General features: G+C 43.5%; 1 protein-coding gene across 2 annotated transcripts; it reads left to right on the top strand.

Annotated features, from left to right (window-relative positions):
• The first annotated feature begins 6 nt into the window (after positions 1-6).
• LOC311105076 (ligand of Numb protein X 2-like) lies at positions 7-26,960 on the top strand. Of its 2 annotated transcripts, XM_084147071.1 has the most exons (11): positions 33-220; positions 6,152-6,406; positions 7,374-8,013; positions 10,811-11,007; positions 13,724-13,920; positions 21,383-21,820; positions 22,009-22,152; positions 23,139-23,313; positions 23,549-23,789; positions 24,328-24,486; positions 25,637-26,960. In XM_084147071.1, exons 3-11 carry the CDS (start codon positions 7,601-7,603, stop codon positions 25,770-25,772), a joined length of 2,100 nt encoding a protein of 699 aa, XP_084003197.1. In that variant the 5' UTR covers positions 33-220; positions 6,152-6,406; positions 7,374-7,600; the 3' UTR covers positions 25,773-26,960. The 2 variants fall into 2 exon arrangements, with proteins under 2 accessions (XP_084003198.1, XP_084003197.1); XM_084147072.1 differs by lacking the exon at positions 6,152-6,406 and having other exon boundaries at positions 7-220.
• Positions 26,961-27,999: the final 1,039 nt, after the last annotated feature.

The raw sequence follows: 27,999 nt of genomic DNA, 5'->3' as shown, positions 1-27,999 counted from the left end.
GACTTTTCCATCTCTGGTCTGTACAACCTATTACACCTGAGGCGGCGCCCTGTGAAGAATGAGCTGTATTATTCACTCAGAAATGTAACGTGTAGGATTATATTAATCGTTTCTCGCTTTATTATCGGAGTTTCTCGAGGCTATAGGCTACTTTAGTCATAGCACGATTTCACGACTGTCTTTGTTTTATTACTTCCGGGAATAAAAGCCCTTCACACAGGTAAGAAGACGAGTTTCGGTCTAGGCCATCTTTATGGTCTCGGCTCCCGCAAATTCTATTCTCTCATCAAACATGATTGTTTTACATTTTTCAAATGTATTCTCACACATTCCATACAGCCTACCTATAACATAAGTGTATGAGAATATAGCCTAGCCTAACACATTCCAACTAATTAAAGGTAGCCCATATCTCTGGTTGTGTTGTTGAAGGAGACAGAATGTAATGTGGCCAGTAAGTTTCTGTTTTTAGAGTGCGTAATGTTCGGTATTCTTTTCCAGTGACTTGGGTAGACAAAGTAATAGCCTATGCCATAAAATGTATAGGAGGGTTAACACGTAATGGATTTGCCACACGTGTGTAATGCATAAATGAAGGAAGGGGAAAGTTTGCTCGGTTGTTAACCTCGTCATCAGCTGTCAGTGTCAGTGGGGACAGTGAATTATTTATGGTTTCTGACCAAGGAATAGACCAGCCCCAATGATGGCCTCTTTTCTACAGTAACACCATAGGGCGGCAGGTAGCTTAGTGGGTAAGAGCGTTGTGCCAGTAACCGAAAGGTCGCTGGTTCTAATCCCCGAGCCGACTAGTTGAAAAATCTGTCGATGTGCCCTTGAGCAAGGCACTTAACCCTAATTGCTCCTGTAAGTCGCTCTGGATAAGAGCGTCTGCTAAATGACCAAAAAAAAAAAAAAAAAAAAAAAAAATAGTGCTAAAGCCTGTGTCAGCATTAAAAGTGGGCACTTTCTGGTGAATTATGTAAAATTATAGAATATAACTAGGCTTTATCATATAATACCAAGGCTGTGTCATTTACAGTGAATATTGAAATAATACAGAATATTGAAATGGCACATCATTTGACTTAAGGCATTTAAATAGAGGTTACAGAAGATTTGCTCATACAACCAGGATATGCATAGCAATTTCAGACAGTCCTATTTGATCTTGAGGTGGTAGTGGCTACTGGTTAATTAAGTTTTTTTCGTTAATTGTGAGCTCCTCCCCATGGGAAACTGGTGTAATTTTCCCAAGAGCCTAAATCAAGAGGTTCTTTGTATCAATTGAACTATCAACTTCACATGATTATGGGCAATTCCACAGTAATGGAATTATGCTTTGACAGTTTTTTCACTTTAAAATGTATGCCAAACAAAAACCAAGTTTAACACACCATACAACTCTATGCACAAGGACTACGTTTAATTATTTAAACTGAAAAAATGTACAAAAGCTAATTTAGTGGAAGAACTGTGCAGATGCATACTTTGAATATCTATAGTTGGTGACTACTATGATTTCCTATTGTAGCCAATTAATAATAATATGCCATTTAGCAGACGCTTTTATCCAAAGCGACTTACAGTCATGCGTGCATACATTTTTCGTGTATTGGTGGTCCCGGGGATCGAACCCACTACCTTGGCGTTACAAGCGCCGTGCTCTACCAGCTGAGCTACAGAGGACCACAATTAAATTGCAGTAATTCCGTTACAAATATTTTGGTAATTCCGTTAACGTTTTGGTTACTGAATTACGAGTTTTAATCACTTAATAATTCATAAACAAAATTGATATCATTAAAATAAATCAATATAACTAATTGGTAGGTCTACCGTTACTTGTTACTTCTGTGAACTTTCATTATCCTCCCTCCTCATGAGGGAGATAAATTATAAAATATCTTAAAGATATGTGGGTTTTTGGTAACAGAATTACAAGGCACAAGGCAATATTTCTTAAACTTACAGAAGGTTAACAATTTCTCCAAAACTAAATCTGAAGGTGTTGATATTAGTTGGCAGGGTTCTTTATGTCTGCATTATTGTGTTTTGATGTATTTCTGATATCGTTTAATACTTTTGCTGGTAGATGTTTTCTAAGATCTCTTTTCCATCTGTTTGACCAGAAATCAAAGCCTTTACTTATGCCTAGTTTTTAAGATGGAAATGGTTGAAAAATGTATCTATGCCTTATTTCCCCAAAATATAGCTTTCATTTGGAAGAGGTACTTTCCTTTGAATAATGGATAGAACCACATTGATTAATTAATGTTTTTGTTTTTCATTCTCTCTGTATTGAATAGCAGACCTAAGTATCTTTATGTGACCTATTCTCTAGTTATGGATGGATATTCATGGTCAGAAGTTGATGTCTTGTTTCTGGAGCCCAGTGTCGAGTGTGTTCTTCAGACGGTGGTCTACTGCTGAACAGTGGGATGATTAGATCCTGTGACTGTGCGCTTTAGCCTGGATGGGTCTCTGTAGCAGAGACTGTGGTACCAATGGGCAATCATGCAACTGTCTGGTAGAAAGGGAGTGGGTAGATTATGAAGTAATGTGAATTTTAGGGGGTAAGGTTTTCTGTTTTGGCATTGCTTGTATTTTCACTTTCAGTCAATCAGAGTCAAATCCTTCAGGACACACCCCTTTTAGATGATTGAATACCGTCTCAGCCAAGGGAGTTGTTCTGTTTGCCTCATGGCTTCACCTGGGTTCACTTTACGAGGGTGTGGCGGAACATGTGACTCGCCTCTGCTGTTGTGGAGACACAATGGAAACATTGGTGAGGTGAGTTTTATTGTGAGCCAAGACATTTTTCCTAGAAAGCTTTGAATGTCACATGATTATTCATTGTTCTTGAGGCATTATCCCCCATCAAGGTGACTTTGTCAGCTTCAGAACATACCTTTCAACAGGATTCAACTTCACGTGAAAAGTTCAGTACTTAACAATGCAACATCACATTGCCAACGTGAGAATGTATAGCACTGCATACCACTGCTGTCAAAGCATGTTTAGCCCTAGATAACAATTAACAAAAAATTATGAAAACATCAATACTACTGAATATTTTACTCCTAGCAATTGCCTCCTAGCATTATAAACCATTGATTAAAATATATGATTCATGTCTTTTTAATATGATATTAAACATTAAAGCTCAATGGAACTTTAGATCGGTTATACGTGACAACATGCCCTTTTAGGAGATGAGTAGTTGAACAGACTTAATAAAGTTATTACGTGAAAGAAGAATCAAAGAAAGGATGATGTACAACCAGGGGATGTGTATAAAGGCAGTAGTAATAACCAGGGGATGTGTAAAGGCAGTAGTAATAACCAGGGGATGTGTAAAGGCAGTAGTAATAACCAGGGGATGTGTAAAGGCAGTTGTATTAACCAGGGGACGTGTAAAGGCAGTAGTAATAACCAGGGGATGTGTAAAGGCAGTAGTAATAACCAGGGGATGTGTAAAGGCAGTTGTATTAACCAGGGGACGTGTAAAGGCAGTAGTAATAACCAGGGGATGTGTAAAGGCAGTAGTATTAACCAGGGGACGTGTAAAGGCAGTAGTAATAACCAGGGGACGTGTAAAGGCAGTAGTAATAACCAGGGGACGTATAAAGGCAGTAGGAATAACCAGGGGACGTGTAAAGGCAGTAGTATTAACCAGGGGACGTGTAAAGGCAGTAGTAATAACCAGGGGACGTATAAAGGCAGTAGTATTAACCAGGGGACGTGTAAAGGCAGTAGTAATAACCAGGGGACGTGTAAAGGCAGTAGTATTAACCAGGGGACGTGTAAAGGCAGTAGGAATAACCAGGGGACGTGTAAAGGCAGTAGTATTAACCAGGGGACGTGTAAAGGCAGTAGTAATAACCAGGGGACGTATAAAGGCAGTAGTATTAACCAGGGGACGTGTAAAGGCAGTAGTAATAACCAGGGGACGTGTAAAGGCAGTAGTATTAACCAGGGGACGTGTAAAGGCAGTAGGAATAACCAGGGGACGTGTAAAGGCAGTAGTAATAACCAGGGGACGTGTAAAGGCAGTAGGAATAACCAGGGGACGTGTAAAGGCAGTAGTATTAACCAGGGGACGTGTAAAGGCAGTAGTAATAACCAGGGGACATATAAATGCAGTAGTATTAACCAGGGGATGTGTAAAGGCAGTAGTATGAACCAGGGGATGTGTAAAGGCAGTAGTAATAACCAGGGGATGTGTAAAGGCAGTAGTATGAACCAGGGGATGTGTAAAGGCAGTAGTAATAACCAGGGGACATGTAAAGGCAGTAGACTAAAATGTAAATGTAGTAATAACCAAGGGACATGTAAAGGCAGTAGTAATAACCAGGAAATGTGTAAAGGCTGTAGTATTAACCAGGGGATGTAGTATTAACCAGGGGATGTGTAAAGGAAGTAGTAATAACCAGGGGATGTGTAAAGGCAGTAGTAATAACCAGGGGATGTAGTATTAATCAGGGGATGTGTAAAAGCAGTATTATTAACCAGGGGATTTAGTATTAACCAGGGGATGTGTAAAGGCAGTAGTAATAACCAGGGAATGTGTAAAGGCAGTAGTATGTACTCCTGAGTGGCGCAGTGGTCTAAGGCACTGCATCGCAGTGCTAACTGTGCCACTAGAGATCCTGGTTCGAATCCAGGCTCTGTCGCAGCCGGCCGCGACCGGGAGACTCATGGGCGGCACACAATTGGCCCAGGGTAGGGGAGGGAATGGCCGGCAGGGATGTAGCTCAGTTGATAGAGCATGGCGTTTGCAACGCCAGGGTTGTGGGTTCGATTCCCACGGGGGGCCAGTATAAAAAAAACATGTATTCACTAACTGTAAGTTGCTCTGGATAAGAGCGTCTGCTAAATGACTAAAATGTAAATGTAATAACCAGGGGATTCTGTATGGTAGCTAGGCTTGGGGCGATATACCGGGACATACCGACGGTATGATTTTCAATACTGTAAAAACAAAATGGGTGCCACACCACTGCTTGTAAATACAAGTAAACTATCTAAGATGTGTCAAATAAATGATATCCAGCTCAGATATTTGCTAGCTAGGTGGCAAGATCAAGCTTCTTGGTTACAGCAGAGACATTCAATCCCTTCCTGGATCAAGATCCATGTTGCCTAAATTGTTTTGTGCGTCAAAAAATACAAATAATAATAGTACTTCTTGTTTGCACATTCGGTAATACCGTATACCCCGGTATGGTACAAAAACTGTATGACGGTATGAACATCTGGATACCGCCCCAACCCTAATGGTAGCTAGTCTCACCCCTGCCATGAGCAGTGTGCATCCTTGAGGAACAGCCACAACCTCGTAAACCACTGCAGTAGTGTGTGTGTGGGGGGGAAGTGGACGTTGACACATGGCTTCCCAGCCGTCCCTACTTGGTATATGAGAGGGCCTGCACCATCCAGAGAGAGATGGAGTGGAGGGGCTAAGGGGCTGAGCAGGCCATCCATCACATCCTGCCTGCCTGGCTCCTCAGCGGCATACTGCCTTTAATAACCACAAGTGCTGCCTCCTCAATGAAACTCAATGGATCCTTCCACTCCCTATCTCTAAGCCGCATTCTCTGTCCAGCTCTCTCCTATTAAACATTTATAGATGATGTGCTTTTATGCTATGGCAAATATGCATATCTAAGATCATGAGGAATTTTATTTAGGCTAATCTCTGTCTCGGTCAGGCAAGTCTAAACATGCATGTGCTGAAAAGGAGGCATTCCACTCAAGTAGGTAGTGTTTGTTTTGTTTTGTAGAGAATTCCAATATAGGACACCCTTGACCTTCATCTGAAGTAATCTCAGGTGAGATTGAATATTTGTAGATCCATGGAGCCTGCTCATGTGAATTCCCCAAAACTGTAAGTGGGGCAGAACCTTGTGCCACAGGATCCATGCCCCTTATCCATTACAAGACGAGGGATCACTTGAGTAACGAGAAAGAAAGGCGGTGAGAGAGTAGGCCATCCTGTTTGACCTCAGGCTGTGTGTGTGTGTGTGTACACCAGCCTCGGTGTAATTGCTCAGCCCTCGGTTTGGCCTCTGAGTGTTTTGCCTGCGCTAGTGCGATATCAGCCGTCTGAGTCCCCCTCCCCTCCTCTAATCCTCCTCTCCCCCCTCTTCAGGAATCGACGGAGGCAGGCTGAACACTCCTCCTCTCCGCCGAGCTCCCCTGTGCCTAGTCACACCACTCCCCCTCAGTTTGTCACACACACACCGCAAGCACACACAGATCCACTGACTGTGTGCCGGGGATGTGGAGCTCTGGTTTCAGTCAGGCTGCAGGCAGCCAGCACAGCTATTGGGTTTGAGGTTCTCGTTTGCATGCAGTGGCTGCCGACTGGCCGGGGTTCTTAACAACGCTGATATCAGCTTCTCAGGTAGGTGGAACAAAGTTAATGAGGAAGAAGATAAAGAATCCGTCTGGTCTTTTACCTTGCTGACCTCTCAACGGGGCCAGAGAGGAGTGCTGGGATCGGTGAATGAAGGGAATCTGATCTTAACCATGTGACAAAGGGGAACGAGAAATGGTGGCATGTAAACACATCTCAGTATTTGCATAAGTGATGTTGGAGGGGCACTCCTACTCAGTGTACTTTGTAAGCACAGGAGGCTGATGAGGGGAGGACGGCTCATAATAATGGCCGGAACGGAGCAAATGGAATGGCATCAATGTGAAACCATGTGTTTGATTTATGTGATACCATTCTACAATTCCGCTCCAGCCGTTACCACGAGCCCGTCCTCCCCAATTAAGGTGCCACCAACCTCCTGTGGTTGTAAGATATTCATATATGCTTGTTAGTTTGTGTTGCAGTTTGTGGGTTTTACGATTCATTTCACAAGAGTGTTGATTGGAGCTTACAAATCAGCTCCTTTTCTTTGCACGTGTGTAGAGTAAGTTGCCAAAAGACTCAGCGAAGAATGAGAGAGGGAATTCATGGAGAGATTAGAAGCCTCACAGAGGGATGGAGACCTCTGCTGATTGGGCACGAGGGGGTCATTAGTGATGTGGATTGCATTTTTGCCCAGTTCATTCAGAGTTCTCATTCTCTCCCAGTGCCATGCCTTTGTTCCTTCCCATTAGCACGGTTTTCACATTTAGTCCTTTTTCTCCCTTTCTCACCTCATTTCATGGAGGTTTACCCCTTTAATGAAGCGCACAGTGACATGTAGCCGAAAGGAAAATTCCTTTAGTTCCTCAGGAATCTGGCTGAGAGGAAACAGCTGCGGCTGGCCTCCATATTGTTGCCGCTCTGTGGATTTGTTATTTCCTGTTGAGCTGGTCAGTACGAGTAGAAAAAGTAACAACTCTAACGGCAGACCTCTTTGTGCTCCCCCCAACAGAAATCCAGGATGAAGACATGAGGAGGAGAGGACGCACAGTGGATCAGGGTTTCAACCTCACCCCTTTCAATGGATTCAGTCTGGGATGTTTGCCCCCTAATGAAATAAAATAAACTAAGCAGATCCTTTCTGGGATCAAGAGTGAGTGCAGGAACAGGCACAGAGAAAGTTGGATAGTGGAACAAAGGAAGTTGGACTTGCTAGATAGGTATCCCAGCCAGTGTGCCATGACGGAGCCCAACGTCCCCAGCTGTAGCAGCAGCATCAGCAGTGCTGGCCTGGCATGGGCAAAGATGTGTAAGGAGTGTGGCCAGCAGCACGAGGGGGGCCAGGAGAACCACCTGTACGAATACCAGGATGAGGTAGATGACGAGCTGGTGTGCCACATCTGTCTGCAGCCCCTGCTGCGGCCCATGGACACGCCGTGCGGACACACCTACTGCTTCCAGTGCCTCAGCAGCTTCCTGAAGGAGCAGGACTTCTGCCCCGTGGACCGCCAGCGGCTGCAGCTGCACCAGTGCCGGCCCTCCAGCCTGCTGGTCAGGAACCTGCTGGACAAGCTGACCGTGCTCTGCCCACACCAAGCTGAGTGCCAGCAGCAGATGCAGCGCTGCGAGCTGCAGCCCCACCTGCACAACAGGTAAATGGGGTTATGTCCGGGGCACAGGGAAGAGGGAGTTGGAGATGGGAAAGTTATTTAGTTTAGAGTTAAGCTTAAAATGTCTGCTTTGCAACAACAGTAAGTTAGCCAAAATAGGAACTGTCTTTTACTCTAGTTTAAATGTGGCAATTATGTCTATGTCTGAAATGTATTTTCCTATGCAATTCATTTGGAGTTAATGGGTACACAGGCCTGTCAAATGTCAAAATCAAATCAAATCAAAATGTATTTGTCACATGCACTGAATACAACAGGAAATGCTTACTTAAAATAATAATAATAATATGCCATTTAGCAGACGCTTTATCCAAAGCGACTTACAGTCATGTGTGCATAAATTTTTACGTATGGGTGGTCCCGGGGATCGAACCCACTACCCTGGCGTTACAAGTGCCATGCTCTACCAATTGAGCTAAATCCCTTAACCAACAATGCAGTTCAATTGAGTTTAAAAAATAAAATAAAAAGTTACACAATAACAATACTGAGGCTATATAGAGGGGTTACCGGTAACGAGTCAATGTGCGAGGGTACAGGTTAGCCGAGGTAATTTGTACAGGTAGTAAGGGGTAAAGTGACTATGCATAGATAATAAACAGCGAGTAGTAGCAGTGTAAAAACAAGGGGGGGGCATAGGCATTTAGCTTGTCTGGTAGGCTCGCGTCACTGGGCAGCTCGCGGCTGGGTTTCCCTTTGTAGTCCTTAATAGTTTGCAAGCCCTGCCACATCTGACGAGCGCCAGAGCCGGTATAGTAGGATTCAGTCTTAGTCCTGTATCAGTCTTAGTCCTGTATGGACGCTTTGCCTGTTTGATGGTTCGTCTGAGGGCATAGCAGGATTTCTTATAAGTGTCCAGATTAGTGTCCCGCTCCTTGAAAGTGGCAGCTCTAGCCTTTAGCTCGGTGTGGATGTTGCCTGTAATCCATGACTTCTGGTTGGGATATGTGCGTACGGTCACTGTGGGGAAGACGTCATCGATGCACTTATTGATGAAGCCGGTAACTGAGGTGGTATAATCCTCAATGCCGTTAGATGAATCCCGGAACATATTCCAGTCTGTGCTAGAAAAACAGTCCTGTAGCGTAGCATCTGCGTCATCTGACCACTTTTGCTTGTAAGCAGGAATCAGGAGGATAGAATTATGGTCAGATTTGCCAAATGGAGGGCGAGGGAGAGCTTTTGTATGCATCTCTATTTGTGGAGTAAAGGTGGTCTAGAGTTTTTTTTCCTCTGGTTGCACGTGATATGCTGGTAGAAATTAGGTTAAACTGATTTAAGTTTGCCTGCATTAAAGTCCCCGGCCACTAGCAGCGCCGCTTCTGGATGAGCATTTTCTTGTTTGCTTATGGCCGTATACAGCTCGTTGAGTGCGTTCTTAGTGCCAACATCGGTTTGTGGTGGTAAATAGACGGCTACAAAAATATAGATGAAAACTCTCTTGGTAGATAGTGTGGTCTTCAGTTTATCATGAGGTACTCTACCTCAGGCGACCAATACCTTGAGAGATCTTTAATATTAGACATCGTGCACCAGATGTTATTGACAAATAGACACACACCACCACCCCTCGTCTTACCAGATGTAGCTGTTCTGTCCTGCCGATGCACGGAAAACCCAGCCAACTGTATATTATCTGTGACGTCGTTCAGCCCGACTCTGTGAAACATAAGATATTACAGTTTTTAATGTCCCTTTGGTAGGATAGTCTCGAACGGAGATCATCCTGTTTATTTTCCAGTGATTGCATGTTGGCCAATAGAACGGATGGTAGAGGCGGGTTACCCACTCCCGACAAATTCTCACAAGGCACCCCGATCTCCGCCCCCTGTATTTCCGTATTTTCTTCACGCGAATGACGGGGATTTGGGCCTGGTCTCGGAGAAGCAGTATATCCAAAATAAGTTATAAACAGTGGGAAAAAACACACAAAATACCACAGTTGGTTAGGAGCCCGTAAAACGGCAGCCATCCCTTCCGGCGCCCCGACCATAAGTCAGTCAGGTTTAGACTTCAATGAAATAGCTTTAATTACATAGTACCTGGACTCAAAGGAGAAGTTCAGTCTCAAGTATGAAAATGTATGCACTCACTAACTGTAAGTCGCTCTGGATAAGAGCGTCTGCTAAATGACGTAAATGTAAATGTAAATATCATACCCTCCAAGAGGAGTTTAATTTGTAGATTCGTTTTCCCATTCCTCACGTGGCCAGTGGGGTGCTTATCATCTTAGTGGTTAGCGAGCAACAATGACGCAGTCAGTAGTGGGTAAAGGTTGTATTGTGATAGCTGGTCATGCTGCAGCCATCCGCCCAGTGCAAACAGAGATGAGGCAAAGTTCAGACAGCGGGACCAGCAGCAGTAGCTCTCTCTCTGTCTTAATCACACTCGACCTGTCCCCCCCCTCAGACTCCCTGCAATGCAGTAAAATAGTCTCCTCATCTGCATAGCTCCTCTCCTCTTCTCATAGTCTCTCTCTCTCTGACTCCCTCAACAGTCACACAATCTATTCATTTCCACACCTCTAGCTTGAGCCCCATTTAGCGTTTTAGAATTGTCCTCCTCACTGAAACAAATGAATAAACATCGATTGTACTCTCTTTTTTGCTGGTCACACAGAATCTAAAGGAAGTCTGGTCACTCAGGATATTTTAGGTTACCTTCATTGACAGTTTTGGACAAATGTAATGAGGGTTAATTAAAAGAAGGACTGTTGAATGTTGACCTCTCTTTTTCTCTACCTCTCTTTTTCTTTCCCTTTCTCCCACTCCTCCCTCAGATGTCCTGTTTTCAGAAGGCTGAAGGAGGAAGCAGCGAGGAGGAAGAGACCCCCCTGGAAAGAGCTTAAGGGGAACAGGGGCGAGGGGGAGTCAGGTGCTGATGCCAAACACACCCCTACGATGACCCGCACCCCCACCCGGGGTGTCCTGCCCGAGCCTGGCCTTATCAACCCCGCCTTCGAAGAGAGCGAGGAGGGTAAGATGTCACACGTAACTCACTTCCTACTCCGCCCACAACGCAAACAGTTAGACGTCACACTGACGTCACTATGTCTGAAGTCTGATTATAGGAGGATGATAATGATAGTCTGTCAGTCTAAGTGAATAGCAGTGAGCTCCCATTGAAAAAAAGTATGCTTTTTAAGAATGGAAAAATCTATATCAGTGTTTAGGGCTGTGGCGGTCACGAAATTTCGTCAGCCGGTGATTGTCAAGCAAATAACTGCTGGTCTCACGGTAATTGACCGTTAATTAACATGAACACATTTAACATCTCCTGGCTTCCACACATAGCCTACAAGCCACTGATGCAGACCTTTGGAACATCTACATTAATCCATGTAATATAGCCTACACCTTCACAATAAACCCATTATTTATTTTAGACAGGTCTAAAGAAACATGATGTGAAGAAAATGTAGTCTATTTCAGAAGAACAGAATAGCATACTCTGAGTTGTCCTTATGTTAGGTCCTGATCTGGCTATGCCATATGGCTGTGGGCTACACTAGTTCATTTAGCAGGCAAGTATGAAGAATACAATTGAACAAAGCTGAATAAAATAGAAAGGATATTCCCCCTAAAAAAATCCATGCCTTTTGCGGCCAGTGGCCGTTGTGCCCTTGGTCTAAATATAACAATTATAATTCCCTTCTCCCTGAGAGCTGCGTTCTCTGAAGCACATCTCACTCACATGGCTCTCCATCATGTGATCGGGTCTTTCTCACAGGCTGTAAGTAAAGACAGACACAACTGCGCGCGACCTTATCCAATTCCGAGGTGCATATTGAAGATATTGGAAGAACTGTCCACATTTACTTTTCACCAGCCAACAAGATGAGTAGGCCTAATGAACAGCAAAAGCACTAGCCTATGTCAATCTACTATCCCCCATAGTACAAAAACTGACCTATTCTATGCGATAAATAAATATTCCAAACATAGTATGGGGCAGTTGTGGGATGGACTAGATCCCAAATTAGTACAACCACTAGCATCAAAAAACCTTTTTTACGCAATGTTGATAAACTATTAGGCTATTTCTTCACATTATAAGCGCAGCAATGCTAGGCTATAAGCGCGAATGTTCCATTATTGGGAAAACACCATTATCAAAAGTGACCTCAAATGCGATTATGCATGTAATGCTTTTATTATGAAGGTGCATTTCTATGGTGAAAGTATCTTCCCCAAGCTTGAAAGTGCTGCTTATGTATGCCAGTTAGGCTCTATACCCCTTGTAAAGCGGATTCATCTGCTTAATTTTAAGAAGTTATATGATCACTTTAGTTGTGATATAAACCTTATCAAAACATGTAGGCCTATGAGCTAGGCTACATGAGGTGTGCGACTATGATTTCAAAAAGTAGCAAAAAAAATAGGTATTGTTTCTTGCCTTACGCTGGGCATCATTCACAAGTGATACGCTAATATTGTCACCCATCAGACTATTCTTGATTGAATCTTGTCTTTGCATATATTATTTAGTAGATGTGTGAAATTTGTTTTGATTTAGAATGGACCATTATCATGCACCTGTCTCGGAACAGGGGCAGGGGAAAAAATACATATCATCTATGCACTTAAAAAGCGAATGGAGGACGCTTTTCCCGTGGGTCATTTTCATGCCAGCCAGGTAGGCTATACTCCTGTTGTAAAGAAAAGCAATGTACTTAATATTAGGAAAGTTGAGAAATAAATATAGTATTCCTAGCCAATAGAAAGCTGATGGGATCCACCTCTTTTTAATAGAGGCCAGCACTCTGTTTTTTTCACGCAATTGCATAGCCTATAGAAATGTTGTGCAACATGAGCTCATGGGCTCTCATGAAGTGTTTGATTAGATTTTCGATTACGTTTGCATTGATGTCAGAGTGGTTAGAGGGAAAATAGAGTGCTGAGGACCAGGTAGTTAGCACGTTTGGTAGGCTACTAATGACCATCAGCAGCATCAGCGTATGGAGTAGCCTAGCTACCGTGACTAAACGGTCACGTGGAATTTGACTGCCTTCATGACTCGTGACCGTCGGTTTGGCGGTAATACAGTCACCGTAACAGCCCTATCAGTGTTAATTGGGTCAACGAAGGTGTAAGGAGTTTATGAAAGCACCCAGGGAAAGGAAGTGAGCGGAAACAGTTTGGCAGCTGTGTTGACTTTAGGGAAAACCCAAAACCCCTTTGATGTGGCCATTCTTGGCAAGAGAGCTGTCAAAGATGGAGAGGAGGAGTATTGCTGACATCGTTAATTTTGCCCCTGGATTTCAGACACTCGGGCCAAATCATCGTCTGAACCTTCAGAACGTGTATCAACCAGTCCTCCTATAGCTCCTCCCACTACCCTCCTCTGGTATCAATCTAACCTCTGTCTGGTAGAACCCCTTGAGGCATTTTGTAATCCAGTACCGTGGAACGAAGTCCATCAAAACAAAGTTACCTGGCAACTGCCGATTGATATCACAGAAATGATTACCTCATTGTGAGTGTTTCTTGGGGAATAAGTTGCCACTCGCCCTACTTGATTGAAAACTAGGGTTGTGTGTTGGAATCGGACACACAATGAAAGGCAACCATGGACCATTGATGATGTGTTTGAGCATATATGAATCTGTGTGTGTGTGTCAGGTTGTATGTCTCAGGTTGTTTGTAAACATGTGTACCTCCACGACCATGTCCATCCCCTCCTCTCTCCACAGAGACCCCCCTGCGGTCCAGCCTGGTGGCCGAAACCAACGTGGTGGAGATGTTTCGGGAGGAGCAGGAAGAGGAGTTGGGCCTGCGTATCGTGGGAGGAAAGGACACGCCCCTGGGGAACATAGTGATCCAGGAGATCATCCGTGACTCACTGGCAGCCCGCGACGGCAGGCTGGCCCCAGGGGACCACATTCTGGAGGTGAGCCAGGTTCCTCACTGTAAATAAGAGGGATAATAGGTCCCCTGGAAAATATGTTCAGTCCTCTCCCCTCCATCCCATCCTGTTATGTAGCTTTAGTGCTGTAGCCGTATACTTTGAAATGATCACCTTAACGATGGTAATGGCTGTACTTTGTGTAGATTGTGCTTGTTGGGAAGCTTTGACCTATACAGTCAGGATATTCCACAAAAAAAAAACTATTCCCTTGGGTTTCCATGATCCTCAGTCAATAGAGGCATTTGTTGGTGGGAAGGCAGATATTCAGGAGGAACGGCCCTGGTCTCTGGCTCCATGGAAACAGGTGTGGCAGAGATGTGTTGTCCAAGTATGCCCCATGAAACGGTCATTGGTGAACTGTCACCGTTTCAGGCAGAGTCCCTTCTTCTGGAAGGCCAAAGTGCACATGATTGCAGACAGGCTCTGTCTGTTTTTTTTTTATGTTTTCTTTTCTTGGACAGAAAGGGCTGATTATGACACGTAGTCTAGTGACCTTTTCTCTACGGTACTGGTTGTAAATGGGCCAAAAGGCTATTGAAGATTACATGCTAGTGGTGATGGTGTCTGATGGTGGTGGTGTCTGGAGATGGTGGTGTCTGGTGGGGGTGGTGGTGGTGGTGGTGGTGGTGTCTGGTGGTGATGGTGTCTGTTAGTGATGGTGTCTGGTGGTGATGGTCTCTGGTGGTGGTGGTCTCTGGTGGTGATGGTGTCTGGTGGTGGTGGTGATGGTGTCTGGTGGTGATGGTGTCTGGTGGTGATGATGTATGGTGGTGATGGTGTATGGTGGTGATGGTGTCTGGTGGTGATGGTGTCTGGTGGTGGTCTCTACTTACAGTTGAAGTTGGAAGTTTACATACACTTAGGTTGGAGTCATTAAAACTTGTTTTTCAACCACTCCACACATTTCTTGTTAACAAACTATAGTTTTGGCAAGTCGGTTAGGATATCTACATTGTGCATGACACAAGTAATTTTTCCAACAATTGTTTACAGACAGATTATTTCACTTATAATTCACTGTATCACAATTCCAGTGGATCAGAAGTTTACATACACTAAGTTGACTGTGCCTTTAAACAGCTTGGAAAATTCCAGAAAATGATGTCATGGCTTTAGAAGCTTCTGATAGGCTAATTGACATCATTTGAGTCAATTGGAGGTGTACCTGTGGATGTATTTCAAGGCCTACCTTCAAACTCAGTGCCTCTTTGCTTGACATCATGGGAAAATCAAAATAAATCAGACAAATTGTAGACCACAAGTCAGGTTCATCCTTGGGAGCAATTTCCAAACGCTTGAAGGTACCACGTTCATCTGTACAAACAATAGTATGCAAGTATAAACACCATGGGACCACGCAGCCGTCATACCGCTCAGGAAGGAGACGCGTTCTGTCTCCTAGAGATGAACGTACTTTGGTGCGAAAAGTGCAAATCAATCCCAGAACAACAGCAAAGGACCTTGTGAAGATGCTGGAGGAAACAGGTACAAAAGTATCTATATCCACAGTAAAACGAGTCCTATATCGACATAACCTGAAAGGCCGCTCAGCAAGGAAGAAGCCACTGCTCCAAAACCGCCATAAAAAAAAAAGACTACGGTTTGCAACTGCACATGGGGACAAAGATTGTACTTTTTGGAGAAATGTCCTCTGGTCTGATGAAACAAAAATAGAACTGTTTGGCCATAATGACCATTGTTATGTTTGGAAGAAAAAGGGGGTGGCTTGCAAGCCGAAGAACACCATCCCAACTGTGAAGCACGGGGGTGGCAGCATCATGCTGTGGGGGTGCTTTGCTGCAGGAGGGACTGGTGCACTTCACAAAATAGATGGCATCATGAGGAAGGAAAATTATGTGGATATATTGAAGCAACATCTCAAGACATCAGTCAGGAAGTTAAAGCTTGGTCGCAAATGGGTCTTCCAAATGGACAATGACCCCAAGCATACTTCTAAAGTTGTGGCAAAATGGCTTAAGGACAATAAAGTCAAGGTATTGGAGTGGCCATCACAAAGCCCTGACCTCCAACCTATAGAAAATGTGTGGGCAGAATTGAAAAAGCGTGTGCGAGCAAGGAGGACAACAAACCTGACTCAGTTACACCAGCTCTGTCAGGAGGAATGGGCCAAAATTCACCCACTTATTGTGGGAAGCTTGTGGAAGGCTTCCCAAAACGTTTGACCTAAGTTAAACAATTTAAAGACAATGCTACCAAATACTAATTGAGTGTATGTAAACTTCTGACCCACTGGAAATGTGATGAAATAAATAAAAGCTGAAATAAATAATTATCTCTACTATTATTCTGACATTTCACATTCTTAAAATAAAATGGGGGTCCTAACTGACCTAAAACTGACTTTTTACTAGGATTAAATGTCAGGAATTGTGAAAAACTGAGTTTAAATGTATTTGGCTAAGGTGTATGTAAACGTCCGACTTCAACTGTACAGTCTTCAAACCCCTTGAATTATTTCACATTTTGTAGTGGTACAGCCTGAATTCTCACCAATCTACACAAAATACCCCATAATGACAAAGTGAAAACATTTGTTTTATTTAATTTGGGCAAATTTATTGAAAAGGAAATTCAGAAATATCTAATTTACATACAGTACCAGTCAAACGTTTGGACACACCTACTCATTCAAGGTTCTTTCTTTCTTTTTACTATTTTTTACATTGTAGAATAATAGTGAAGACATCAAAACTATGAAATAACACATATGGAATCATGTAGTAACCAAAGAAGTGTTAAACAAATCAAAATATATTTTATATTTGAGATTCTTAAAATAGCCACCCTTTGCCTTGATGACAGCTTTGCACACTCTTGGCATTCTCTCAACCAGCTTCACCTGGAATGCTTTTCCAACAGTCTTGAAGGAGTTCCCACATATGCTGAGCACTTGTTGGCTGCTTTTCCTTCACTCTGCCGTCCGACTCATCCCAAACCATCTCAATTGGGTTGAGGTCGGGGGATTGTGTAGGCCAGGTCATCTGATGCAGCACTCCATCAAATCAATTTAATTTGCCACATGCACCGAATACAGTGAAATGCTTACTTACAATCCCTTAAACAACAATGCAGTTTTAAGTAAAAAATAGGTAAGTTAAAAATTTAAAATAATTAAAGAGCAGCGGTAAAATAAAATAACAGTAGGGAGACTATATACAGGGGGTACCGGTACAGAGTCATTGTGCGGGGGCACCGGTTAGTCAAGGTAATTGAGGTAATATGTACATAGAGTAGAGTTAAAGTGACTATGCATAGATAATAAACAGAGCAGCAGCAGCGTAAAAGAGGGGGTGGGGTGGGGGGGACAATGCAAATAGTCCGGGTAGCCATGATTAGCTGTTCAGGAGTCTTATGGCTTGGGGGTAAAAGCTGTTAAGAGGCTATCTTCTGTATACCCCCCCCGCACACCTTGTCACAACACAACTGATTGGCTCAAACGCATTAAGAAGGAAAGAAATTCCACAAATTAACTTCTAAGAAGGCATGCCTGTTAATTGAAATGCATTCCAGGTGACTACTTCATGAAGCTGGTTGAGAGAATGCCAAGAGTGTGCAAAGCTGTCATCAAGGCAAAGGGTGGCTATTTGAAGAATCTCAAATATAAAATATATTTTGATTTATTTAGCACTTGTTTGGTTACTACATGATTCCATATGTGTTATTTCATAGTTTTGATGTTTTCTGTATTATTCTGTAAGAAAAACCCTTGAATGAGTAGGTGTGTCCAAACCTTTGACTGGTAGTGTAAGTATTCACAACCCTGGGTCAATACTTTTTAAAAGCACCTTTGGCAGTGATTACAGCTGTGAGTCTTTCTGGGTAAGTCTCTAAGAGCTTTACACCCCTGGATTGTACAACATTTGCCCATTATTCTTTTCGAAATTCTTCAAGATCTGTTGCTAGACAACCATTTTTAGGTATTGCCATAGATTTTCAAGTAGATTTAGGTCAGCCACTCAGGAACATTCACTGTCTTCTTGGTATGCAACTCCAGTGTAGATTTGGCCTTGTGTTTTAGGTTATTGTCCTGCTGAAAGGTGAATTCATTTCCCAGTGTCTGGTGGAAAGCAGACTGAACCAGATTTGTCCTCTAGGATTTCCTTTAGGTTTCTTTCTTATCCTGAAAAACTCCCCAGTCCTTAACGATTAATAGCTTTATACAGTATTACTTTAGTGCCTCGTTGCAAACAGGATGCTTGTTTTAGAATATTTATTCTGTGCAGGCTTCCTTCTTTTCACTGTCAATTAGGTTAGTACTGTGGAGTAACTACATACAATGTTGTTGATCCATCCTCAGTTTTTCATTAAACTCTGTAACTGTTTTAAAGTCACCATTGGCCTTGTGGTTAAAGGATGCCTGTAACTTTGTAGTGACTGGGTATATTGATACACCATCTAAAGTGTAATTATTAACTTCACCATGCTCAAAGGGATATTCAGTGTCTGCTTTTAAAATGTTTACCCATCTACCAATAGGTGCCCTTCTTTGCGAGGCATTGGAAAACCTCCCTGGTCTTTGTGGTTGAATCTGTGTTTGAAATTCTTTGCTCGACTGTGGGACCTTACAGATAATTGTATGTGTGGGGTACAGAGATGAGATAATCATTCAGAAATCTTGTTAAACACTATTATTGCACACAGAGTGAGTCCATGTAACCTAATATGTGACTTGTTAAGAACATTTTTACTCCTGAACTTATTTAGCCCTGCCATAATAAAGGGGTTGAATAATTATTGACTCAAGACATTTCAGCTTTTCATTGTTTATTAACTTGTAGAAATTTCGAAAAATGTAATTCCACGTTGACATTACGGCGTATTGTGTGTAGGCCAGTGACAAAACATCTCAATTTAATCCATTTTAAATTCAGGTTGTAACACAACAAAATGTGGAAAAAGTAAAGGGGTGTGAATACTTTTTGATGACACTGTAACTCCACTCTCTTGATAGTATGGTTCTCGTTTGGTTCCATTTTGCCTTTTGTTTGTGTCAACAAATGACGGTGGACACTAGTTGGTAGAGTAATGTGACCTATCAAAATGTTAATGGCTTATTCAAAGTGATACATTGTGGAGAGTAGATCCTGAACTATTTCAAAACAGATGTAAACAATATACAATGCATTCACCTGGTTTCCATCCAGAGGGTAGATCTAGGGAACAGAGATAGTATGTCTAAGGGTGTTTCACAAAGATGCAGCTTCCTTTCTTCCCACGATCTTGCTCCCTCTCTCCTCCTTGGATTTCTCCTCCCACGGCTGTCCTGGAATGTGGCGGTGCCACAGTAAACTGAGCTGACGGACCAGTTCACTCTCTACTCTGGCAGGGGTGCAGGACAATGCCTGAGCCCATCTCTTCCTCGGGGCTGACCAATCAAAAATGTGGAATTTGGAATGAAAACACCTCTCATCTAACCTCACTGGCTGCCTCGGGAGCAGTAATATAACCCCCCACTTTTTGGCTCTTTTGTGGACGGCTAGTGGCTATAAAGAGATACTGTATGTGTGAAGGAGCAGAGATTGCGTTCCTAATTTGTTGCAATTTAATCTCTCGCTTCCCCTTGAGTTGATCCATTGATTTTAAGAAGGGCTCAGTTGGTAGACCATGGCGCTTGCAACGCCAGGGTTGTGGGTTCGATTCCCACGGGGGGCCAGTATGAAAATGTATGCACTCACTAACTGTAAGTTGCTCTGGATAAGAGCGTCTGCTAAATGACTAAAATGTTTGTAAAGCTGGAATTGCTCTAAAATTATTTTGTACGTCTATTCTACCGGAGGTCGGTACAATGCCTCAATACAATGCATCAACCAACATGAATCGAGGTACCTGCGGTTTTAGACTAGACATGCCAAAGATAAGTGTTTCCCCTATATGCATTTAGCAGCGGTGCACATCCACTGCTAAATCGTGGCCGCCACTGCAAAACATTTTTACAAACTAAAATACATGTTTTTTTAGTTTTAGTTTTAATAATAATTTTCGGGATGGTAAAACGTTTTCTGTGTAAACTTTAATGACTAAAACCAGATATAAAGTATGTAGAAAATATAATAGAGCAATATAGTTTTTACAAGAACATATTGGAGAACTTACAATCGCCTAAATAAAAACTAGACAGGGATAATCTAAAGTTCTAAAAATGGCATGGCATGGGGTCCCCATTGATTTTGTTATAATGTTTGAGTGTCTCAGATAGCATAAGCCATGGCAAAATGTGGAAAATTGCTGAAAATTAGCTTTGAAACAGACATTTTTATCTCAGCCCCAAGTGTAGAATTGCAAGAAACTAGCATTAAAACTGTTAAATGTTCTCTCTGCCCCATGGCAAAATGTGTAGAATTGCAGATAATTAGCTTTAAAACAGCAAAAATTGTCTCTGTGGCCAAGAGGAAGTCCTCTAAAAGAATGCTGTTAATTGACTACAGCTCAGCGTTCAACACCATAGTGCCCTCCAAGCTCATCACTAAACTATGGACCCTGGGATTAAACACCTCCCTCTGCAACTGGATCCTGGACTTCCTGACGGGCCGCCCCCAGATGGTGAGGGTAGGCAACAACACATCTGCCACGCTGATCCTTAACATGGGGCCCCTCAGGGGTGCGTGCTGTGTCCCCTCCTGTATGGCAACTGCTTGGTATCCGACCATAAGGCGCTACAGAGGGTAGTGTGTATGGCCCAGTACATCACTGGGGCCGAGCTCCCTGCCATCCAGGACCTCTATACCAGGCGGTGTAAGAGGAAGGCCCTAAAAATGGTCAAAGACTCCAGCCACCGAAGTCATAGATTGTTCTCTCTGCTACTGCACAGCAAGCAGTAACGATGCACCAAGTCTGGAACCAACAGGACCCTGAACAGCTTCTACCCCCAAACCATAAGACTGCTAAATAGTTAACCAAATAGCTACCCGGACTATCTGCATTGACCCTTTTTGCACTAACGCTTTTGACTCATCACATACGCTGCTGCTACTGTTTATTATCTATCCTGTTGCCTAGTCACTTTATCCCTACTTATATGTACATATCTACCTCAATTACCTCGTACCCCTGCACATCGACGCGGTACTGGTACCCCGTGTATATAGCCAAGTCATCATTACTCATTGTGTATTTTTTCCTTGTGTTATTATTTGTATACATTTTTTTTCTCTCTCTCTGCATTGTTGGGAAGGGCCCGTAAGTAAGCATTTCACTCATAGCATACACCTGTTGTTTTTACAAAGCATGTGACAAATAACATTTGATTGGATTTGAATTATATCTTGAAGAGGAAAAAATTATTTTATTTCCACTATACATCAGCGCAGGGACCAGTCACTTCCCACAGCTGTTGATACTTTGTATATTTAGTCCACCTGCAGTGTTTCAGAGGGCTGCTGTATCAGTGACAGTGTTACTGACCATGTGGTGTTGTGTTTTCTAGGTGAATGGCATCAGCCTAGCCTCTATCCCACACGGCTGGGCCATCTCCATGCTGCGGCGGCCATGTCCCTTGCTCAGACTCATCGTCACGCAGGAGAAGGGCTTCAACCCCCGTCACCCACAACGCCCTGGTCTCGAGCACCACCCGCCCCCCTCCCCCATCACACCCACCACCTCCCCTCCCTCTCACAGTCCCCACAGCACTGCCCACAGCCAGGGCACGGTGATCCAGGTGACGCTGGTGAAGAGGGACCGCTCGGACCCGCTAGGTATCAAACTGATCCGCAAGTCGGACGAGACAGGGATCTTCATTCTGGACCTGCTGGCGGGGGGGCTGGCGGCCAAGGACGGGAAACTATGCAATAATGACAAGGTGCTGGCCATCAACGGGCAAGACCTGAGACACGGCACCCCAGAGAGCGCTGCACAGATCATACAGGTATGTCTTATGTTGACAAGTTACAGCACGGCTATTTGATGGAGACCAAAGAATGGAAATAGGATTCATTATAATCCCTTAAGGAAACATTGACTTTCATGTTAGCAGAGGTTCCCAGGATTGATTTGCTGGCTGTGTAATGAATGTGAGGCCTGATCTATATGTGTATATAATGTGTGTGTCTGCAGGCCAGTGAGGTGCGGGTGAACTTTGTGGTGATGAGGCAGCCGCAGCCCCAGGAGGAGGGGGGCAGCGGGGGAGAGGGGCAGGGCCGAGTGGCCAGGAGGGCTCCAGAACCCCAGTACTTCAGACGCCCCTCCACCTACATGAAGGTAAACAGTCTCCTCCCCCGATGTTTAGAACTTACAAATCACTGTACTACAAACTGCTGTATATCTCGGTTAGTATTGTGTATGCTAGTGTCAGTTAGTGTGTACACACATGATCCTAAGAGCCTGTCATGTTTACATAATGTAAAGGTAATCATGGCACCACAGTCACATCCCAGCCCTCTGTCACCAGTCCAGACTACCTAGCACTTCCACAGAAGCCCTCCTCACTCAGACAGAGGTGAAAGGGGCCTTGGGAGCAGACAGACGCCTGTGTCCCTGGTCCAGAGATGAAAGCCCTTCTCTGGGGCCTGCTCACTCCAGATCAAAAGGCCCAGGGTGCTGCCTCACTCTGCCGCTGTGGGGCCACTACCACGTTTTGTTTGTTTGTTGCTTTGGGTGGCAGAGGATCAAAGCTGTTGACAGTTAGCTTTCACCTGCAGAGCCCAGGCTTTGAGTGTTGTTGGGGGGGACGGTTCCCTGCTGGGGGGAGGAAGAGGGAGGGCTCTCCTCCTCCCCTCCCCTCCTCCCCTCCCCCAGTCCCCTCTGAAGGTTTACAGACTCCAGAGAGAGCGAGAGAGAGAGAAACAAGGAAGCTGGCAGGAGCCGTGGATTTTGACACCTGTGCTCCGCTACGAGAGCCAATTGTCGATCCTTGCACATTACCTCTGGGTTTGAGTCCGCAGCTGCATCTGAAATGCTGCCTCACATTGGTTTGGACAAGCGGTTTCACGAGGAATCAATTAAGTCAAAAGACCCATCTCACTTGTAGAAAATGGAGAGGGGAAGATGATGGGCGGCACAGCCCAGAAGGGATGCAGAGTCAGGAAAATTGTGCACGTTTTCTTTGACGCCAGTCTTCTCTGTTGGCCAGAAATAATTATTATGAAGTAGTATTGATCTTAAGAACAGGAAGTCAATCTGAATGGACTACTGTATGCACCTCATGAATGTAAAGCAAATGAAGGGTTCTTCCTGTTGTTTCCCAGGATCCTCCAGGGGGCTTCTCCAGCCAGGAGAAGACGGTGAGTCTGAAGAAGGAACCGAGGCTCTCCCTGGGTATCACCATCGCTGGTGGGAGGGACTGCCGCAGCCGCCTGCCCATCTACATCACCAGTGTCCAGCCTGTCGGCTGCCTGCACCGAGACGGCACTATCAAAACGGGTACACCTGTGATCTATGCTTTCCTACAACCACATGACAGTTTTCATTCCATACCTTGACCCCATGTAGCATGGCTCATGTTCAGATTTAAATGCCTACGGGAATAATTCTGTTAGTGATGAGGTAGACAATATGCATACCTCTTGCACATTTAATCGGAAGACCTTTTGATGTAAGGTCAGCTTTGCATGCAGAGGCTACATCTCTTGACATGGTTCTGGTTTCGGTTGCCTAGGGGATGTCCTGATGAGCATCAACGGCGTGGATCTGACCCAGCTGACCTACAATGAGGCGGTGTCGGTGCTGAAGGCCCAGACGGCCCACGCCCAGGTAGTCCTCAGGGTCATCCAGACCATCTCAGAGGAGCCCGAGGGGGAGGGGGAGGCCGCCAAAGAGGAAATGGAGTCTGTGGAGAACCTAAGGGAGGATGATGTCAACTGGGCCCCGCTGTGGACCCACTGGCTGGGTCTGCCAAGGTAAACACATTCTAATCATTGGTTTGGAAAATAACTCACCTCAACTTTGCATGATCTCAACTTTGCATGCCTTCAGTTCACATCCATCTGTGTCATAATGAGTGATAATGTTCTGTACAGAGTGAAGAAAAGTACCTTATCAATTGTTTCAGGTGGCCATTTAAAACATGGAAGTCTTAATTTCGTGCTTATGAAATAAAAGTACCTTATCAATTGTTTCAGGTGGCCATTTAAAACATGGAAGTCTTAATTTCGTGTTTATGAAATAAAAGTACCCAATCAATTGTTTCAGGTGGCCATTTAAAACATGGAAGTCTTAATTTCGTGCTTATGAAATAAAAGTACCCTATCAATTGTTTCAGGTGGCCATTTAAAACATGGAAGTCTTAATTTTGTGCTTATGAAATAAAAGTACCCTATCAATTGTTTCAGGTGGCCATTTAAAACATGGAAGTCTTAATTTTGTGCTTATGAAATCACCCTGACACTTTTGAGGATCTAATTTGTCCATTTCCTCTCCTCCTCCTCCTCCTTACAGTCACATGCACTGGTGCCGTAACATCGTGTTGCTGAAGACCAATCAGGAGAGCTGGGGCTTCAGCATTGTGGGTGGCTATGAAGAAAGCCACGGACAGCAGCCCTTCTTCATCAAGACCATCGTGCCTGGTACACCCGCCCACTTCGACGGACGCCTCAAGTGAGTTGCTTCACATGGACGATGCTAGTTTCTAATAATAAACCTGAGTGAAAAAATAAGAGTCGTTACTATCTGTGTGGGTGAAATGGAAGAGAGGTGAAGGGTAGTGTAGGAGTAGTAAGGAGGGGGGTTATGTTTCTGTAAGCCTGCAATGTTATTTTATAAGGTATGGTATGTACTCCCTTTCAGGTTGAGGTCAATTCCAATTCAATTCCAGTCAATTCAGAAAGTAAACCAAATTTTCCTCATTTAAAGCTGCAATATGTAACGTTTTGGGCGATCCAACCAAATCAACATAGAAATGTAGTTATAGATCTGTTATTCGCATTGAAAGCAAGTCTAAGACACTGTAGCTCTGTTCTATATGCTTCCCGTTCTTAAGTTGCGTTTTTGCTTCTTTTACCTTCGGTTATGTACACCAGCTTCAAACAGCTGAAAATACCATCTTTTTTTATTGAAAATATATTGCACAGCAGTTTAGATGGTACAATGATTGCTTGTTTTGTCACATAAACTGAAATTAGGCGAACTATTACAATTTTTGCAACCAGGAAATGGCAGAGCGATTCTGCATATTGCACATTTAAAAGCACACGTCAATCTAAGTAACATAATACAAAAATCCCCACCACAATCCCTCTGTTTAAGCTAGAGATATGTGTTTTTGCATGGGCTGCGTCTCAATCCACCGTATCCGCCTGTCTGCATTGTGCACCTGTACAGCGGTGTTTGTCAGACCATGAGATATCCAAAAAATCGGTCTTCTCACGAAAACGTCTGTAGCGTCCGAACGGAATGGCCTAGAGGTTAAAAGCATTGAAGGGAGTTGGAATTTCAGTATACTTCCTGAATTGAAATGGAATTGACCCCAACCCTTCTCCTTTTTGTGCAGGCCTGCCTCTCCAAGGACAGGATTTAACAGAAATACCTGCTTTCACCATTAATTAAACTGCAGAGATGGAGCCAGCCTGGTATCCAGTGCACATAAGATGTGTGATTCTCCTGTAGAAGTCCATTGTACTGTATTTAGACCTTACTGCACAGCTGTTAGGAGACTGATTAGGGTGACGGGTAGGTCATTGTGTTACATGTATTGTGCCCATCTCTGCCCCATGTTTACTGACTGTCCCGTCCTCTGTGTTGTCTCCAGGTGTGGTGATGAGATTGTAGCTGTGAACGGAGCCACCACGGTGGGCATGAACAACTCGTCCCTCATACCCATGCTCAAGCTGCAGAAGAATAAAGTTACACTGACTGTGGTGTCCTGGCCGGGGAGCCTGGTGTAGATACACACACACACACACCCTGCCCTGCTCAGCTCATGTCTCCACTGAGTCTCTTGTCATCTCTGCACACAACACCCTAGAATCTCATTGGTGACATTCTTGGAAGGTTTGTTGTATTGTTATTTTAACTAGATCTCTTCTGATGTGGATTGTAATATAGATTGTCAATTTGCACATTGCCCTAGCTGACTAGTGTGACTGAATAACACATTTCAGTTGGTTCACTGCTTTGATTATTGTTGTTGTTACTCAAAAGGGCAGGTGATTGTGAACAAATCGGGCTAATCAGGGTGGAAGATGAATTGACAATCAGTTAACTATATTTCAAGGTAAACTGGAAGCATCTTTACCGTTTTGGAATTATTGTTTTTACCCATTTGTTAATGATGATTTGGAAAAATGCTACTGGCCTATTTGCATTTTCCATAACTGGGATATATTTGTAGATCTCAAATTTCATGTGAAAAGGGCCTATTTTAGGCTATGAAATATATCCTTATAATTTCACAGTTAATGAAGAAAATGGATTTACTATACCAAATTGATTAGGAAAGGGTGACCGTTGACTATGTAGAAAGATGCCAGTCACATGTACCCATCCTCTCCAACACCTTTACCTTTTATTTTTGTACTATTTAGATTTTAACAGATACTGTTGTTTTATCCATATATAAGGACATTCTAGTGGCTTCTGGGTTTTATGAATGATTTAGTTCCTAACTGTACTGTAGTCATCTCTTCAATTTCTGTGCAATGCCTCATACCAAATGTCTTTGATTAATGTGGGTGCCTTGTACATGTTAAAGGACAGATCAAAGTTCAAACACTTGCCTTAATTACCACAACCAAAAATTGTTCTTTGTTCTTTAAGCTCCCACCTCTAATTGTCTTACCAATGAGAAAGTGGAGGGGGGATCTGTTCAATGTTATCCAGCACATTGTAGTTCTAATGTTCACAGGAAGAGCCAGGAGGAGACCAGAGCTGCTGGCCTTAGTTGGAGCTTTAGATTAACTTCTACTGTTCTTTTCGGGGTGTCATAAAAACACTAGAGGCCTCTCTCATTGAATCCTGAGAATGTGATATGAAACTATACAGAGGGCTCCTATTTCAGTTAAGGGAAATATAGGCATTATATATTGTGTAATGGATCATCCCCAGTTTCGTAATGTTCTAAAACCTCAATAATATATTTGTGTTCTGTGTCTTTTTGTATTTTATGCATCATATTTACAAAGCACTTACAGCATCCCAGAAGAGCTTAACAATAACAGTATGGGATTGAATATGTTTTCAAGTCCAGCACTTAGAAAAACAAGTATATTCCTGCATGGCCATTCCTCCACAGGCCTGTTGTGCTATCCTCTCAATGGGACTTGCTTTACTATTGGTACCCTGGCCTCTGGCTGTACTGTGGCTGGGGGGGATATCAGTCATCTGGAGTGGCATGATGGGTAAGTGGGCCAGGCGTGTTGCCACAGGAGAACTTTAGGAAGAATGTAAATCAGGACAATGGAGTCGCAGAGCAAGCAGCACTGGACAGAGGACATTGGCTTTAAATCATCCCTGGCTCTCCAGCAAGGGTCAAGGCCTCAATTTCAGCTCAGTGAAAAATATAAGGAATGAAATGGTTGGTTAGAAACTGTTATATTAGTATCGTTATTGATCAATGAAAAATGTCTACTTGTTGCCTCTTGTTTTGTATCATTACTGCAACGTGGTAATGAAAACATTAGGAGTTATGGGTGTTTGCTGCAGAGGATGTTGAGAAAAAGCTGTTGTGCTAGAATACTGAGACACCGGCAGAAACAGTTATTCCCTTAGTTCTTGAATTGCGATGGCATTTGCGTCCCTAGCCCTTGATCATGACTTATTTCCATTACATTACACATAAGAGTCATTGGACTAAGGTGTATTCTGTAGGAGGGAGTTGTTAAAAAGCCCCGACACTCATTCTGAACATCTGAACATTAACACGCATCGCTTGTGGTACGGTTTTGAAAGCATAAGAACAATTTCATATCAGCATTAAATAAGTAAATTAAACAAAAGGTTCAATTGATACACACCTTTTATAGGGTTAGTGTCAAAACACGGCCATATCTCCATGTTACAGTATTTGTTTACCGAAGACAGAGGGACCACGTGCTAATTAGCTATCTAGCGTGCTCTGAACACCTGTGTGTAATCGAGTCACATTTAGATTTAGTTTTGGCTGCCAAAGCCCGT

Source organism: Coregonus lavaretus (assembly GCF_964263955.1).
Source record: "Coregonus lavaretus genome assembly, chromosome: 29".
NCBI classification, from domain to species: domain Eukaryota; kingdom Metazoa; phylum Chordata; class Actinopteri; order Salmoniformes; family Salmonidae; genus Coregonus; species Coregonus lavaretus.
This window is presented reverse-complemented; position numbering and strand designations above follow the sequence as displayed.

Bases quoted from the DNA above. Each gene is read 5' to 3' on its own strand.
- LOC311105076 (XM_084147072.1), top strand. From the start codon at position 7,601: ATGACGGAGCCCAACGTCCCCAGCTGTAGCAGCAGCATCAGCAGTGCT. The intron at 11,008-13,723 runs GTAAGATGTCAC...CTCTCTCCACAG, and splicing joins CTTCGAAGAGAGCGAGGAGG to AGACCCCCCTGCGGTCCAGC. The intron at 23,790-24,327 runs GTAAACACATTC...TCCTCCTTACAG, and splicing joins CACTGGCTGGGTCTGCCAAG to TCACATGCACTGGTGCCGTA.